The sequence below is a fragment of the Hemitrygon akajei genome, chromosome 9, assembly GCF_048418815.1.
Source record: "Hemitrygon akajei chromosome 9, sHemAka1.3, whole genome shotgun sequence".
Classification (NCBI taxonomy): domain Eukaryota; kingdom Metazoa; phylum Chordata; class Chondrichthyes; order Myliobatiformes; family Dasyatidae; genus Hemitrygon; species Hemitrygon akajei.
In genome coordinates, this window is record NC_133132.1 from 62,208,308 (window position 1) to 62,226,181 (window position 17,874).

Here is a 17,874-nt window from a genome sequence, read left to right on the forward strand (position 1 = left end):
AAAAGGGTACACTTATTTTCAAGGGGAATGGCCACAGGGAAATTCTACACCATCTCTACCTTTCCTGGTGGTCACCCAACAATCGGTAGCCCGCACCTTAGGTATGACCACCGCACTGAAACTTTCATCTACGACGTTCTCAGCATTCAGAATGATCTTAAGTGCATCCAGCTCCAGCAACATGATCAACTAAGAGTTGCAGTTGGACACAGTCCCTACAGGTGTAGTCTCAAGGACACTGATCTCCCACATCCTGTAGGGCGAGCATATCACTACCCTATCATCCTGATGCACTGAATGTGAAGACTAAAGATAAAAGACCTTACCTATGCTCACCTTTCTTACCTCTGATCAACCAAAGCCTCTACATTTTAATTTCCAGCTTATGTTTTCTCAAAATAAAATGTATTCATCATAAAAAAGTACAAGAATAAGCTGTACAAAGCCTTTATATTCATGGACAGTGCATTAAGTAGTGTTAGCTTACATTTTTAAAACTGATAGCACCATTGCCTCTCTCCACCTGACCTAGCCCCTCCCTGTTCAGCAGCAGAAGTACCCTAGACTGAGGTCCTTCCCCATCAAGCCCTTGTGGTGGCTGCAACAAGCTTCAGTGTGTCCCTCAGTATGTGTTCCTGCATCCTGGAACATGCTAGTCAGCAACAATCCTCAAGACAACTCAATGTGTTGGGAGACTAAAAAGTTTCAGAATGACCACAGGGCATCTTACACAAAGTTGATAATCTTCCAGCAGTGTTTGATGTCCCATCTGCGTGTGTGTCCCCGGGAACAGTCCATAAGTTGGAGAGTTACTGCACTTAGAACTTAAACAGAGCAGCACTTAAACTGGCTGCTCTTCTAGAGCCTGCCTCCTTTTTATACCTGCAAAACAAGTTTTAAACACTGCTACTCCTCCCCTCTGCTGCTAAGACTGCTGGATCTCATAAACCACAAACCCTTACCTGAGAAGTCACTCTGAATAACTGCTGGCTCCTTCCATCTGCTGCTCAGCCTTCATTACAAGAAGTCTCATTTGTTGTCACAGAAAGAAATGTGAGCATGAAGGTAGAAGAGTCAAGAACTCACTTGTTGGGGAAATCGGTCACTATACTGTCTTCTGATCTGAATGCTGTTCCACATTTCCGTCTTCATGAAAGTATACACATTTACAGCAATCAAATTTCTGACATTAATGTATAATTATGCATATTTAAATTCTTCAAAGGGTCACTGAATTCATTTGCAACTGAGAATGAGCCAGTTTCTTGGTTCCATATGCCAGGCAAGTGACTGACTGCCAATTTCAGTACCCTAGCCCAATCTTAGACAGTGTCCTTTTCGCAGCTCAATTAACAACCACTAATATAATTCCATTACCTAGTAATGTTGATGCCTGATGCAGAAGGAACATACACTTACCACCTGGATGAGGAATTCTATAGGAAATCCTCCAAGCGTGTCTCCTTCAGTGGCCGACAGCTTGCTTTTCCAAGGCGACTGACCCAAAAGTGGATCGTTATCCTGGCAAGGAAAAGTTAAAAAAGGTAATGTTAGCAAGAGATGATAACGGCAGCAAACAAGAGCACAGCACGGTATTTTCTCTGTGTGAATTTATGAAAAATGCCCACATGTTTGCAATCATTTCAGAACCTGTAGGTTGCAGCTTAAAAAATTTGGTCCTGAGAGGCAAGCATGTAACACATGGTCAATCTACTTAGGGTTATCAAACACACTGGATTGTCTAGGAGGCTTTCAATTAGACAAGGAATGCTCTCAAAGACACCTAATCCTGGCAAGTCATACGAAAGGACACTTTCTGCTGCTGTTGTTTAAAATCCGCCATCTCTCCAGTCTTCAATAGCTTCTGTCTGACTGACAAGTATAGAGAGATGGGAGGTGGAGCTGGAGTCTATCTTAAAGAGGGAGAAGGGGAGGGAATGAGAACATCACAGCAAAGAGGCGGCACAATGCTGAGTCAGAAGGTGGTGAATAAGAGTAGTTGGTAAGGTGGTAGATGGCAACTTCTACACTGCTTTGTTTTGGGAAGCTCTATAGTCACACAACAAAGAAACAGGTCTCTTGATCCAACTTTGTCCTTATCAATGAAGATTACCATCCAAGCTTTTCACATATGTCCATATCCCTCAAAACCTTTCACATCCATGTACCTCTCTTCAAATGTCTTTTAAATGTTGTTATCCAAACTGCCTCAGCAGAGTCCTCTAGCAGCTCATTCCACATACAAACCACCTGAATGGAAAGATAACCCTCAGGTTCCTTTTAAATCTTTCCCTTATCTTAAACCTAGGCCCTAGATCTTGATTCCCAACCCTAGGGAAAAAGGCAGTGCATTTGCCCTATCTATGCTCCTAAACTTCGCTCTGTACATTTTACTTGTCAATATCTGTACTTGACTTATTCACTACCCCTTTCAAAACTTAACAATTATATTACAATAAAAATTAATTGTGAACAATTTTGTTCTTGACAAAGTCAAAAATAAATCTGTGAATAATTCAATAGAATAATTAATGCTAACCTTGCCTGGAAGTAAAGCGTAGTCTCAATAGTCAATTTGCAAGTCAATGAAGTAATGAAGAGGGAGGGTGTCTATTTGGAGAGTCAGCACAAGCATGATGACTCAAATTGGAATTAAAAAAATATATATTATTCAATGACTCCAAGTCTATACGTTGCATCAGTAAAGCGGCCAACGTAATTAAGTACCCTACCAACTTTGGACATTCTGTTTTCTTCTCTCTCCCATTGAGTCGATGACATAAAAGCTTTCAAGCACATACCACCAGGATCAAGGACAGCTTCTATCCTGTATACAAATTCTGATCTCACAGTTTAATTCTTTGTGGCCTTGAACCTAATTACCTGCCTGCACTGCACTTTCTTTGTAACTACAATGCAATATTCTGCATTCTATTATTGCTTTTCCCTTATAATGCCTCGATTTACTGATGGTGATGAAATGATCTGGATGGCTGGGATGCAAAACTAAGCTTTTCACTGTACTTCAGTAAATGTGAAAACAATAAATCAATTGACAACCTAGTCAAAACGTGTATCTTAAGGCAATTATAGTGGCCAATGTTTCGACAACTCATTGTTAAACTTGGGTTTTGTGGACAAAAATAATCAAAGAATGACATTTGTTGGAGGCGTAGTAGGAAAATCATATTCCTCAACATAAAAAAACCAATGCTTAACATTTGGTTGAAAAGCAAGAAACTTAAAAGAAAAACAGTGTGGAAAGTACTGAGCAGCTTAGGAAAAATTTGTGGAAGCCAACCTGAGACTATCATAATGTTTTATTATGGCTACACTCTTCTGTGTCTTACCAGCAATACAGCTTAAGGGAAATGGGTTCAACCTCGACCTTGGGTGCTGTCTGTGTGGAGTTTGCACGTTCTCTCTGACTGCCTGTCTGTCCTTCCCACATCCCAAAGAGGTGCTTGATAGGTTAAGTGGCACTGCAAAATACTTCTCAGTATAGGGTTATTGTATGCAGTTCTGGTCACTTCATACAATTAAGATGTGGAGGCTTTGGAGAGGGTGCAAAAGAGGCTTACTAAGATGCTACTTGATAGGTATGAGCTATAAGGAGAGGTTGTACAACCTTCGAATGGCTTCTCTGGAGCATCATAGGCTGAGGAGAGATCTGATAGAAAGGTATAGATAGGGTAGACAGTCTTAATCTTTCCCTCAGGTTTGAAATGTTAAATACAAGAGGGTATGGCTTTAAGGAGAAAGGGGGAAAGTTTAAAGTTGATGTGTGGAGCAAGTTTTTTTAAAAAAAGACAGAGTAGTAGATACTTGGAACATGCTGCTAGGAATAATGGTAGAAGTGAATATGATAATGGCATTTAAAAGACTTTTAGGTAGGCATACAAATAATGCATGGAATGGAAGAATATGGATCACGTCCAGGTAGAAGAGATTTGTTTAATTTGGCATCATATGGGACCAAAGGGATTGTGTTGTATTGTTCCTTGTTCCATTGTAGGGAAAGAGTTAAACATGATTCCTGCTTGGTATAGCAAGCACAAATAAAAATAAGGCAGAGACAAGTGGAACAGCCATTGTGTGAATTGACCAGTGTTGGAGAGGGGAGACTTTGGCTCATCAGGCCAAGTAAGTACCCGGTAAGTTTCTTCTCCATTCTTCCCTGTTAGTACATAGTTAGTGCAGAGAGGATAGCTCTAGGGCTGTGTTGTGATATTTGTGTGAGATGTGCGAAGTCTGGGAGACCTCTAGTCTCCCAGTTAACCACACTTGCACCAGGTGCACCGAGCAACAGCTTCTCAGAGAACATGTTAAGGAACTGGAGCTGCAGCGCATATGGAAAACTGAGGAGGTAATAGATAGGAGCTACAAGGAGGTCGTCAGCCCTAAGTAACAGAAGGCAGGTACCTGGGCAACTGTCAAGAGAGGAAGAGGAAATGGGCAGTCAGTGCAGATACCCCTGTGGCCATTCCCTTCAATTAAAGAATACCACCGTTGGGGGGAGCCACAGTGATTAGGTCCCCGGCACATAGTCTGGTGCCGTGGCTCAGAAGGGAAAGGGGCTGAAGAAGATTGCAGTAGTGTAGGGATTCCATTCTTAGACTAGTAGACATAAGATTTTGTGGACTTTCAGATGCTGAGTTGCCTTTTAGATGCCAGGGTCAGGGATGTTTTGGATTGAGTCCACTGCATTCTAAAGGGGGAGGGTGAACAGCCAGAAGTCTTAGTACATATGACATAAGGTAGGAAAAGGGAGGAGGCCCTGAAAAGAGAATTTAGGGAGCTAAGCAGAGAGCTAAAAAGCAGGACTTCCAGGGTAATAATCTCTGGATTGCTGCCTCTGCCTCACACTGGTGAGGATAAGAATAGGATAATTTGGCAGATGAATAAGTGGCTGAGGAACTGGTGCCCGGGGCAGGGGTTCAGATATACGGATCATCAGGATCTCTACTGGGGATGATGTGACCTGTACAAAAGGGACAGGTTAAACCTGCACCAGAGGGGGATCAATATACTTGTGGGCAGATTTTCTATAACTGTTGGGGAGAGTTTAAACTAATTTGGGAGGGGTCTGAGGATAGGGTAGTTGGTATACAAGCAGAGGCAGTGTGCAGTGACTGTCAGGAAAAACGGGCAGACAATAGAGCAAAATTGCAGTCAATGGAATGAGTAGCAGTGTAACGGGGGGGGAGATAAATCGAAAAGGGTGATGAATACAGGATCGAAGGTGCTATATTTGAATGCATGCAGTATACAAAGTAAGGTAGATGATCTTGTAATACAGTTAGAGACTGGCAGGTATGATGTTGTGTGCATACTGAGTCATGGCTGAAAGAATATTATAGTTGGAAGCTTAATGACCATGGATATAGATTTTAACTAAAGGACAGGCAGTTAGGCAGAAAGAGTGGGGTGGTTTTATTGGTAAAAATTGAAATCAAATCCTTATAAAGAGCTGAAATGGGATCAGAAGGTGTAGAATCACTGTGGGTAGAGCGGTGAAACTTACAGGCCTCCGAACAGTAGCCAGAATGTGGGTTACATATTACAACAGGAGAGAGAAAATCCAAGACAAAAGGGCAACATTAGTCTAGTCATGGGAGTTTTCAATAGGCAGATAGATTGGGAAAATCAGGTTGGTGCTGATTTTGGATCCCGAGAGAGAATTTGTAGAATACCCAAGAGAAGACATTTTAGAGCAGCTTGTGTTTGAGCCCATTAGGGGAAAGTCAACTCTCTATTGGGTGTTGTGTAATAAACCAGATTTGATGAGGGAGCTTAAGCTAAAGGAACCCTTACGGACCAGTGATCACAATATGAAAGAATTTACCCAACAATTTGAGGGAGAGAAGCTAAAATCAGAAGAATCAGTATTACAGTGGAGTAAAGGGATTAACACGAGGAAATTCAAACAACACACACAAAATGCTGGTGGAACACAGCAGGCCAGGCAGCATCTATAAGGAGAAGCACTGTCGACGTTTCGGGCTGAGACCCTTCGTCAGGACTAACTGAAAGGAAAGATAGTAAGAGAGTAAAGGGATTTACAGGGGCATGAGAGAAGAGCTAGCCAAAGCTGATTGAAAGGGAACACAAGCAGGGATGACAGCAAATCAGCAATGGCTGGAGTTTCTGGAAGCAATTTGAACAGCGCAGGGTAGATACATCCCAAAGAAGAAATAGTATTCTAAAGGTACACAACTGTGGATGACAAGGGAATTCAAAGCCAACCTAAAAGCAAAAGAGAGGGCATATAATAGAGCAAAAATGAGTGTGAAGTTAGAGAACTGGGAAGCTTTTAAAAACCAACAGAAGGAAACTAAAAAAACTATCAGGAACAAAAAGATGAAATATGAAGGTAAGCTAGCCAATAATATCAACAAAGATACCAGAAGATTATTCAGCTATATAAAGAGTAAAAAGGGGCAAGTTTAGATAGCGGATTGCTGGAAAATGACATTGGAGAGGTAGTACTGGGGGACAAGGAAATGGCGGACAATTGAATGAGTATTTTGCATCAGTCTTCATTTTGGAAGACAGAAGTAGTATTCTGGATGTTCCAGAGTGTCAGGGGGCAGAAGTGAGTGAAGTTGTTATCGCTAGGGAGAAGGTGCTTGGGAAGCTCAAAGGTCTGAGGGTAGATAAGTCACCTGCACCAGATGAACTGCATCCCAAGGTTCTGAAAGAGGTAGCTAAAGAGATTGTGGAGGCATTAGTAATAATCTTTCAAGAAACAGTACATCCTGGCATGGTTCCGGAGGTTTGAAAAATTGCAAATCCCACTTCACTCTTCAAGAAGGGAGGGAGGCAGAAGAAAGGAATTTATAGGCCAGTTAGCCTGACTTCAGTGGTTGGGAAGATGCTGGAGTCAATTGCTAAGGATGAAGTTTCAGGGTACTTGGAGACACATGATAAAATAGGCCAAACTCAGCATGGGTTCCTTATGGGAAAATCTTGTTGACAAATCTGTTAGAATTCTTTGAGGAGTTAAAGAGCAGGATGGACAACGGAGATTCGATGGATGTTGTTTACTTGAATTTTCAAAAGGCCTTTGATAAGGTACCACACGAGGCTGCTTAGCAAGACAAGAGCCCATAGTATTACAGGAAAGATATTAGCATAGATAAAGCATTGGCTAATTGGGAGGAGGCAAAGATAAAGGGAGCCTTTTCTGATTAGCTGCTGGTGACTAGTAGTGTTCTGCAGGGGTCTGTGTTGGGACTGCTGTTTTTGAATGATTTGAATAACAGAATTGAGGGCTTTGTGGCCAAGTTTATGGACAATACGAAGATAGTGTTGAGGAGGCAAGGAGGCTGCAGAAGGACAGACGGATTAGGAGAATGTGCAGTGAAGTGGCAGATGGAATAGTGTCAGGAAGAGTATGGTCATGCACTTTGGTAGAAGGAATAAAAGCAAAGACTGTTTTCTAAACATGGATATAATTAAAAAATCTGAGATGCAAGGGGGCCTGGAAGTTCTCACGCAGGATTCCCTAAAGAGTAACTTGCAGGTTGATTTGGTGGTGAGAAGTCAAATACATACTTGAAAAGTCAGGATATGAATGGTTATGAGGAGAAGGCAGGAGAATGGGATTGAGAGGGAAATAGATCAGTCATGATCAAACGGTGCAGCAGACTCGATGGGTCATATGGCCTAACTCAACTTGTATGTCTTATGGTCTTATATGCTAAAATAAAATGGAAGTCTATAAGGTAAAATGGTATTAGCTTGCAGTGGGATTTTTTTTTAGAAAAAGTACAGGCTGACCAGTCCACAGTAATGTTTTGAGAAAGCCAAAGAAGTACAAGTCTGCAGCCATAGTAGTTGAAATTGGTGAAAAGCATGTTTTTTTTTCTGGGCTAGAGGTCTAAGAGTTTGGGGATGCAGCTGGTACCACTGGGGGGGGGGGGGGGGGGGGGGAGAACATTTACTTGTTGCAGTGGGAGAGTTTTGTCGTAGGCTTGGTTATAACCGGAGCTAGTGCTGAGACAATAGGGATAAGTATGTCAAGTGAGAGTGAGGGAGTGAGTAAGAGTGAGACAGAGAGAAAACAGGTCGCGTGAAAGAATACCGGATCTGTGGCTCCCTGCCCAATATTGCAGAGATTGGCTTGTTTAGTGGATAATAAGTATTATTTTGATTTTTGTACTGCTACTACTGTAGACTTTAGTTTTTCTTTCTGTATTGTACTTGTGCTAGTTATACTAAAGTGTTTTCTTGTGGTTTAACACTTGTGCAGTATCTCCTCTGTTTGCAAATGTATATGCAAATACCCTGAGCTGAATCAGAAAAGAACACAGAACAAATTGTAAGAAAATTTTGTCACATTTATAAATGGCAAAATAAATCAAAGGAGAGTTGATGAATGTGTGTCAGACTGAATAAGTTGCTACTGTCCTGGGAAATAAGAGGCTCTACTTCACTGGAAGTTTGAAGACATATGGTTTCTCACTAAAGACATAAATTTCTGCACATCTACAGTGGAATCTTTCTGGTTGCATCACAGTCTGATATTGAGGCTTCAATGCATAGGATTGTAAGAGGCTGCAGGAGGTTATAGTCAGCCAGCTCCATCACAAGTACAACCCTCCCACCATTGAATGTAACTTCAAGAAGTGGTATCCATCACTAAAGATCCTCACCATCTGGGATACGCCCTCTTTTGTTATTATCATCAGGGAAGAGGTACAGCCGCCTGAAGATCCACATTCAGCCATGCAAGATAACCTTCTTTCCTCTGCCATTAGATTTCTAAATGGTTCATGAATTCATACACACGACCTCGTTATTTTTTACACTATTTATTTTTGCGATGTATAGTAATTTCATGTCTTTGCACTGTGCTGCTGCTGCAGAACAACAAATTTCACACCATATAAGTCAGTGATAATCAACCTGATTCTGAATGGTACCGATGGTGTTGATGTCTGGGAGCTGGCATGCACGCGGTCAAGTAGCTTTGTGTAGTAAGTAAAAACACCAAAGTGAAAGTAACAACATACTGTGATGGGTGACTGCCCAGTCGTAGTGTAAGGAAGCCGCGGTGGTGTCAGGTAGTATCTGGAAGGTCGTTGCTTCTGTGCAAAGGCGGTGATGGGCATGGTTTCGTGCGTCTCGTTACTCTGAAGGTAAGGATAAAAGGTTCAGAGATTTCATTTTAGGATTTTAACATTGAATTTCTTTGCTAAATGCAATCACGGTGGAACAACAGTTTATAGTGGTGTGCTGGTTCCCCCACTGGGAAAACAACTTAAATCCTGACACAGTGAAGTGTGTGAATACATCCACTGAAATATATTAATTTACAGGATAAGGCCCTTCCCCAACATGCATCAAGATGACAATAGACAGACAGCTTTGACTGCTGCAGTCCTTCTGATCAAGGTGCTCCGACTGCAGTTCCAGGATTCAGAATCAGTATTTCCAATCAATGTGCAGCTAGCAGGAGAACCTGCAGGTGGCAGTGTGCTACACATGAAACATCAAGTGATACAAGAGCTTTGGCAGATGCTGAAAATTTTCAGCATCACACTCAAAATGATGGAAGAACCCAGCAGACCGGGCAGCATCCATGGAGGAAAATAAACAGTCGATGTTTTAAGCCGAGACCTTTCATGCTGAGTTCCTCCAACATTTTGTGTGTATTGGTAAAATTAAGCAACATGGTGGATCACGCTGCTTCAAGAATCACCAGCTTGCAGCAACATGCGTCAGCTTCTACCTCAGCATCCTCATGTGGTCCTGGAAATGAGTCAGAGGTGAGATGTCGCGACTTCCTGCACTGCACTGGAGTCAGTACAAACTGGCTGAACAGAGGTTGAGAGACTCTTCATGTCAAACCCTTTGGCTTTACAGCCAGGGATGGAGGGGACAGCAGAGGGGCTGGCACTGTAGCTCCACTATATTCATCTGAATAGGTTCATTGAGTTTGATGAAAAGATGAAACAGTTTGCTTTTCTTTCTTTAAATTAGAAATAATTTTACTGTTCTATCATTTAAATGCTTTAAGCTTCAGAAACAACTCTGATATTTAAAGGCATTTGTACGTCATTCAAAGTCCGTTAAGAGCACCAGCCTATCAAGGTGGCTTCAAAATCAAGGCCTTGTCACTACTCACGGACTGACCTGCTTCACTGTCAGGCAGGGAAAGGGTAAGGGTGGGTCAAAGCTGGAGGAAGCTTATATCAGAGGCATTAGTTAAAAAGGTATACATGGCCACAGGAATAGCTTAGGTAATGGAAGCCAATGGCTTTGAGCAGAACCAGTTTTCAGGTCCATTACTGGTGCTAGTCTTCACTCCAGATTATTTAGTTAACTGAATTTACTTAGATGAAATACATACTCTCATCTGTAGATCACCCTTGAGATTCTAGCTCTGTGACTTCATCATCTCTGACGCACAAGGAAAAAGTAATCTGGCAACTTTTTTTTTTACTTACAAGAACTTCATAGTCTGGTACAGTGTGCGTTCCTAGTCCCGTCCGGTCGAACGTGACTCGATACGTTGCGTTAATAGTGTCAACTGCATCTATCTGTCCCGTAAACAGGCCGTCATGAGCACCCCGGAGTCGTGCTTGAGAGCAAAAATGAGAAAGCATCACAAGTTGAGTGAGGATCCATTACCAAGTGAAGGTTTTATTTTATCCTGCCAACCTGGTACCCATTTTACCCTGCGATTTACTCAGCATTTCAGTGAAACACAAAGTGCTGGCACTCAGAGAATACAATATCCCAAGTTTAAAGGTCCATAGTTTCACCCTCATTACCGCGACATCAATGGAAACAGATCCATTGATATTTGCAACATTGCACTAGACAAACAACTGCAACTTCAGGCCTAATGAATGCTGAAATCCAAAGATGAGATCAGAGTTTCAGTGAATTAAAATGACTAAGTTGTGAACAATGTCTCAAGCTTAACAAATTTGGTGAGGTGTGAGAAAGGGGAGAGGACATTTAAGAGAAACCTCAAAGCAAAGCTGGAGTGAAGAAATATAATGCTAACCAGGTTCCCCAGGAATATTACAGGATATGTAAGGGGTTTCTTCTTTTATGTTACTGCTAAGGCTAATAAAATAGCTTCTTTGTTGTGTTAAAAGTAAAAATGCTTCTTTGTTATGTTAACTGGTGAGAGAGTGCTTTTTCTCGCAACTTGTTTGGGTTATAATTACTGATAATGAGAATTGTATTCTTTTGTTAACTGATGCACCATCAATAACTCTCGGAGACGGGAGGTGAACGATAGGCTTTTATTAGCAGCAAAAAGGAGCACAGCATCCTGGAGACTGAGGGAGGAGCAGTGCCTCCAATCGCCTTTATACAGGGGACTGTGGGAGGAGCCACAGGCACAGTCAGCAGAGGGGCGTGTCCAGACAGGTATATGTAGTTTACCACATTAACCAATTGAGATAGATGTTATTCTTTCTTGTGGATCTGTAAGCTATTGTTGCGCGGACTTTTGGGGAGAAGGCGATGGAGACAGAGAGAGAGAGAGGAGACGCAATGCTGTAAGCTGGGCGACGGAACGAACCCCAGGTGGGAGTCTGAGGCCCAGTGTCATCGGCGGGGAGAGGAGACGAGGACAGATTCGCGTAGAGCGTCTGGTCGACAACCGTTGTTGGTCCCAGGTGGCGGGTCGGGGTCGGAGGGGATAGAATGGTGACAAGAAGACTTCGTTAACTGAGCTCCAACGGTTATGCACAAAGTAGCTGAACTTTGATAAGTTTGCCACCTTTTACTTTTCCTTTTATATTGTATCTCTATTAAGTACATAGTTCCAGTAAGATCTATAAAGTGTAATCATTTAATCGCATATGGTGTACTTTCTGTTATTTGGCGCAGTGGGGACATCACACAGCATCTACACAAGCTGATTGCACAGTCTGGCGGGGCCGAAGGCTGCTCCCCCTAGACAGAAGCGAGCTGAGCGAGCCTGAGGCTTACCAGGGGGCTACAGATACTTCCAATTAGAACCACAACAGGAAAAAGGATACAGGCAAGCTTGCATTATGACCACTCAGGTTGCAGAAATTCACTTTTTTGGAATTAATAAACCACAACCCAAAAATCTGAGCTATGGAATATAATTTGCTTTTACAGAATTTACATGCAGAGTAAAGTAAAAAGTAAACACAAAATGCTAAAGAAACAACAAATATTGTCCATTTATATATTTTTCAACTCACATTTTGATGCATATGTAGATAATGTGTTTTGTTTTTAGTTCAGTAGGTTTATTTTGCTGTCTTAATATCTGACCGATATTTGATATACTATATATTCTTTAACGTGTCTGCATTCAAACTGAAGGCTGGAAAGTGGTAAGTGGAAATACAGGAGGAGAGTATAGGAACAGCCAACCATGTCTGCGCCAACTACAATACTTGTTTAAAGTAATCTCGTCTGCCTGCACTTCGTCTCTATTCCCTATCTGTTTATGCATGTATCTAATTACTTCCTCAACATCACTATTGTATCTCCTTTAACCAACCTGTTCCAGGCACCTACTACTCTGTGTACAAAAATTACCTCACAAATTTCCTTTAAACTTTCCCCCTCTCATCTTAAAAGGTTTGCCTTCTAGTGCTTGATATTTCCATTGTGGAAAAGACTACTTATCCTATGTATGTCTTTCAAAATTTTATATACTTCTCTTCATCACCTTTCAGCCTCTGACATTCCAGAGAAAACAATCCAAACTGTCCAACCTCTCCTTTTACCTAAAAGAAACCCTCCAATCCAAGCAATGTCTTAGTGAACTTATTTTACACCCCCTTACAAAGCCTCCACATCATTTTAATAGTGTGTTGACCAAAACTGCACACAATTCTCCAAATGTACCTTACCCAAGTACTGTAAATTGGTTTATCATTGTGACAGCACAAACAAACTTTGTCTTGCTTGCCATCCATACAGATCATTTCATCACATCAGAACATTGTACAAGGAAAAACAATAACAGAATGTAAAGTGTAACAGGTACAGAGAAAATGCAGTGCAGATTGACAATAAAATGCAGGGTCAGAACAAGGGAGATTGTGAGATTGTGTGGTCAAGAGTTCATCCTTTCACACAGGGAGCTGTTCGACAGTCCCACAAAGCTGTCCTTGAGACTGACAGTATGTGCTTTCAGGTTTTATCAGCTGCAGCATAACTCTTCAAGTTATATATTAAACACTCTGGCAATGAATGCTAACATGATATCACCTTTCTTTATCATCCTACCCATTTGTCTTGCTACTTTCAGGCAGCTATGGACTTCCACTCGATCCTTTGGATACGAATGCTCCTTAGGGTCCTGCCATTACTGAATACTTTCCTTTTGCATTTAGCTCACCAAAATGCTTGACCTTACACTTTGTCAGGATTAAACTTCATCTGCCATTTCTTTAGCCAAATTTTCAACTGCTCGATATCTTGTTGCATGTTCTGACAACCTTCCTCCCCGTCCAGTACTCGCCATCAATTTGCATCATTTTAAAACTTATTAAAGAGACCAACTACAAAGGTCAATGATCAAAGTAAATTTAGCATTAGGGCAATAACTTGTTCCTGAATCTAGTGGTGTGGGACTTGAGGGTCAGTACCTCCTGCCCAATGGGAATAGCAAGAAGAGAGCATGGCCTAGATGGTGGGGTCTTTGATAATTATGGACGCTGCTTTCTTGTGGCTGCACCCCAGATAAATGTACTCAGTGCTGGAAAAGACTTTGTCTGTAATGGACTGGGCTGTATCCAGCGCTTTCTATAGTCTTTTCCATTATTTGGCATTGCTGTTTCCACACCAGGTCATGATACTCTCAACTATGCATCTATACAAGTTTGTCAGAGCTTTTGGTGACATGCCAAATCTATGCAAACTTCTAAGAAAGTAGAGGTGCTGTCATGTTTTCTTTATGATGGCACTTACATGCTGGTTGAAGGACAAATCCTCTGAGATATTAACATCAAGGAATTTAAAGCTACTGCCTCTGTCCAGCTCCAATCTCCTAATGAGAACTGGCTCATGGATCTCCAGCTTCCTCCTCCTGCAGTTTTTTGGTTTTGCTGATGTTGAGTGAGAGGTTGTTGCTGTGGCACTACTTGATCAGAATTCAATCTCCTTGCCAATTTGTCGACACCTTTGGTTTGACTAACATCAGCAAACTTGAATATGTCTTGATGCTGTCCTTAGCTATACAATCATAGGTATAAAGTGAGTAAAGCAGAGGGCTAAGCACATAGTCTTGTAGTGCACCTCTGTTGATGGTGATTGTGGCAGAAATGCTGTTGCCAATCTGTACTGACTGGGGTCTGCCAGTGAGTAAATCGTGGATCCAGTGCACAGGAAGGTATCATGGCCAGGTCTTTCAGGTTAGTGATGAGTTTCAAGGGGATGACAGTATTAAATACTGAGCTGCAGTCAATGAAGAGCATCCTTATGTACGGTCCTTCACTGACCAGTGTTCCAGAGCTGAGTGAAAAGCCAACTAAATGGCATCTGCTATTGACCTGTTGAGATGGTGGGCAAATTGGAGCAGATCCAAGTCCCTATTCAGGCAGCAGTTGATTTGCTTCAAGACCAAACTCTTGAAGCACTTCATCACAGTGGACGTAAGTGCGACTGGATTATAGTTAGTGAAGCAAGTTACCACGTTCTTCTTGGGTGCCAGTATGACAGAAGCTTGCTTGAAACAAATAGGTACTTCCAACTGGCAAACTGAGTGGTTGAATACATCTCTAACACTCCAGCCAATTGATTATCACTTACTGTACACTTTCATCCAAGTCTTCATTATATATTACAGACAGGGGTTCCAGCACTGTCAGTGTAGAACATCACCGGTCACAAACCTCTAGCTAGAGGAAAAAAAAGCCTAAACCACTATTTTCTCTGTCTTTTTGGCCAACACAATTTTAGATCCAATTTAACAACTTACCATGGATCCTGTGTGACTTAAATTTTTTGGACCAGTCCATGTTGACAACATTCACTGCTCCACCCTCGTCAATCATCTTTGTCACTTTCTGAACAATATCAATAGTTTTAGTTTCATACATTGTTGGGTGATTTATATAGCCCTCTAAATAGTGGTAATCAAAGGTGCAGATCAAATTGTATAATGATCACGCAATATTGAAGGATTTAAAAACAACAGACTGGGCAAACTAAAGGGCAATAATCGTGGATAAAAGGAATTCCTGAAGTATATAATGGATATCTTTCAGAATCAGTGAATTGAGGAATCAATCTGGAATCAGACTTCTTTAGATAAGGCATGGCTAAATGAAAAAGGTTAATTGATGATCTAATTGTTAGGGACTTTTAGGGAATAGAGATCATAATATAACAAAACTTTATATAAAAACTTAATCTGATTTAAATGAATCTGAAACCTTTGAATAAAGCAAGCTACAAAGGCACATGGCAATGACAAAACAGGAAACTATATTTAAAGGAAATGAAACAAAAATGGCTAATATTTGAAGTAGTAATACTGTGGTGCTAGGAAGTTTGTGAACCCTGTAGAATTTTCTCTATTTCTTCATAAATATAACCTAAAATGTGATCAGATCTTCACATGTCATAAAACTAGATAAAGAGAACCCAATTAATTAAATAAATAACACAAAGCATTATACTTGTTAATTTATTGAGAAAAATATGATCTAATATGTGTTTGTTGAAAAAAGTATATACTGAAGCTATTTGGAGTCAGGTGTTTCAATCAATGAAATGAGATTGGAGGTGTGGGTTGCAGAGGTGCCCTGTCCTATACAAAAGGCACACAAAGTCAGATTACTGACAAAGCCTGCTCTTCTCAAGACTGATCGGTTTATGTGCACCATGTCTTAACTGACAATTTTCAGAGGACCTTAGAAGAATTGTAGGGATGCATGAAGCTGGAAAAAGTTACAAAAGCATTTCTAAAGACCTGAGTGTTCATCAGTCCACAGTAAGAGAAATTGTCTCCAAATGGAGGAAACTCAATACCGTTGCTACTCTCCCTAGGAGTGGACATCCTGTAAAGATCACACCAAGAGCACAACGTGCAATGCTAAAAGAGGTGAAAAAAACTCAAGGGTAATAGGAAAACACTAGATCTCGCTAAAGTCTCTGTTCATGTGTCCACTATAAGAAAAACGTTGAACAAAAATGGTGTTCATGGAATGAAACCACAGAGGAAATTTCTGCCCTCCAAAAAGAAACTGTGATAATGTTTTGTGGACAGATGAGTCAAAAGTTAATTTTGGCAGAAATGTACATTTCTATGTTTGGAGGAAAAAGGGCACTGCACACCAACACTAAAACCTCATCCCAACTGTGAAGTACGGGGAAGGAGCTTCATGGTTTGGGGATGCTTTGCTGGACAGCTTGCAATCATTGAGGGAACAATGAATTCAATTGCATCAAGATATTTTACAGGAGAGTGTCAGGATAGCAGTCTATCACCTGAAGCTTAATAGAAGTTGGATGATGCAACAAGACAATGATTCAAAAGACAAGAGTAAATCAACAACAAAATGTTTAAAAAGAAGAAAATTCATGTTTTGGAATGGCTGAGTCAAAGTCCTGGCCTTAAACCTATAGAAATGTTGTGGAAAGACCTGAAGCAAGCAGTTCATGATAGAAGTGGGCTATTCGGCCCAACAAGTCTGCTCCGCCATTCAATCATGGGCTGATCTAATTCTTCCAGTCATCCCCACTCCCCTGCCTTCACCCCATACCCATTTATGCCCTGGCTAATCAAGATCCTATCTATCTCAGCCTTAAATGCACCCAATGACTTGGACTCCACAGCTGCTCGTGGCAACAAATTCCACAGATTTATCACACTCTGACTAAAGTAATTTCTTTACATTTCTGTTCTAAATGGACGTCCTTCAATCCTGAAGTCATGCCCTCTTGTCCTAGTCTCCTCCACCATGGGAAATAACTTTGCCATATCTAATCTGTTCAGGCCTTTTAACATTCAGAATGTTTCTATGAGATCCCCCCTCGTTCTCCTGAACTCCAGGGAATATAGCCCAAGAGTTGCCAGATGTTCCTCATACAGTACACCTTTCATTCTGGAATCATTCTTGTGAATCTTCTCTGAACACTCTCTAATATCAGTATATCCTTTCTAAAATAAGGAGCCCAAAACTGCACACAATACTTCAAATGTGCTCTCATTAGTGCCTTTTAGAGCCTCAACATCACATCCCTGCTCTTATATTCTATACCTCTAGAAATTAATGCCAACATTGCATTTGCCTTCTTCACCACCAACTCAACCTGGAGGTTAATCTTTAGGGTATCTTGCACAAGGACTCCCAAGACCCTTTGCATTTCTGCATTTTGAATTCTCTCCCCATTTAACTTATAGTCTGCCCGTTTATTTCTTCCACCAAAGTGCATGATCATACACTTTCCAACATTGCATTTCATTTGCCATTTCTTTGCCCATTCCCTAAACTATCTATGTCTCTCTGCAGGCTCTGTTTCTTCAACACTACCCGCTCCTCTGCCTATCTTAGTATCATCGGCAAATTTAGCCACAAATCCACTGATCTCATAGTCCAAATCATTGACATACATCGTAAAAAGGAGCGGTCCCAATACTGACCCCTGTGGAACTCCAATGGTAACCAGCAGCCAGCCAGAATAGGATCCCTTTATTTCCACTCTGCTGATCAACCAATGCTCCACCCATGCTAGTAACTTCCCTGTAATTCCATGGGCTCTTGTCTTGCTAAGCAGCCTCCTGTGCGGCACCTTGTCAAAGGCCTTCTGAAAATCCAAGTACACCACATCTACTGCATCTCCTTTGTCTACCCTGCTTGTAATCTCCTCAAAAAATTGCAGTAGGTTAGTCAGGCAGGATTTTCCTTTCAGGAA

At 41.3% G+C, this 17,874-nt stretch overlaps 1 protein-coding gene across 2 annotated transcripts in view; it reads right to left on the bottom strand.

Annotated features, from left to right (window-relative positions):
• The window catches only part of lin9 (lin-9 DREAM MuvB core complex component), a 156,545-nt gene that overhangs the window by 27,609 nt on the left and 111,062 nt on the right, over positions 1–17,874 (bottom strand). For both annotated transcript variants that reach the window (XM_073056107.1, XM_073056108.1), the window contains exons 8-10: positions 10,455–10,588; positions 9,018–9,137; positions 1,420–1,521 (exon numbers count right to left, since the gene is read on the bottom strand). In XM_073056107.1, the coding sequence (XP_072912208.1) occupies positions 1,420–1,521; positions 9,018–9,137; positions 10,455–10,588 (356 nt within the window). The remainder of the gene's footprint in view (positions 1–1,419; positions 1,522–9,017; positions 9,138–10,454; positions 10,589–17,874) is intronic.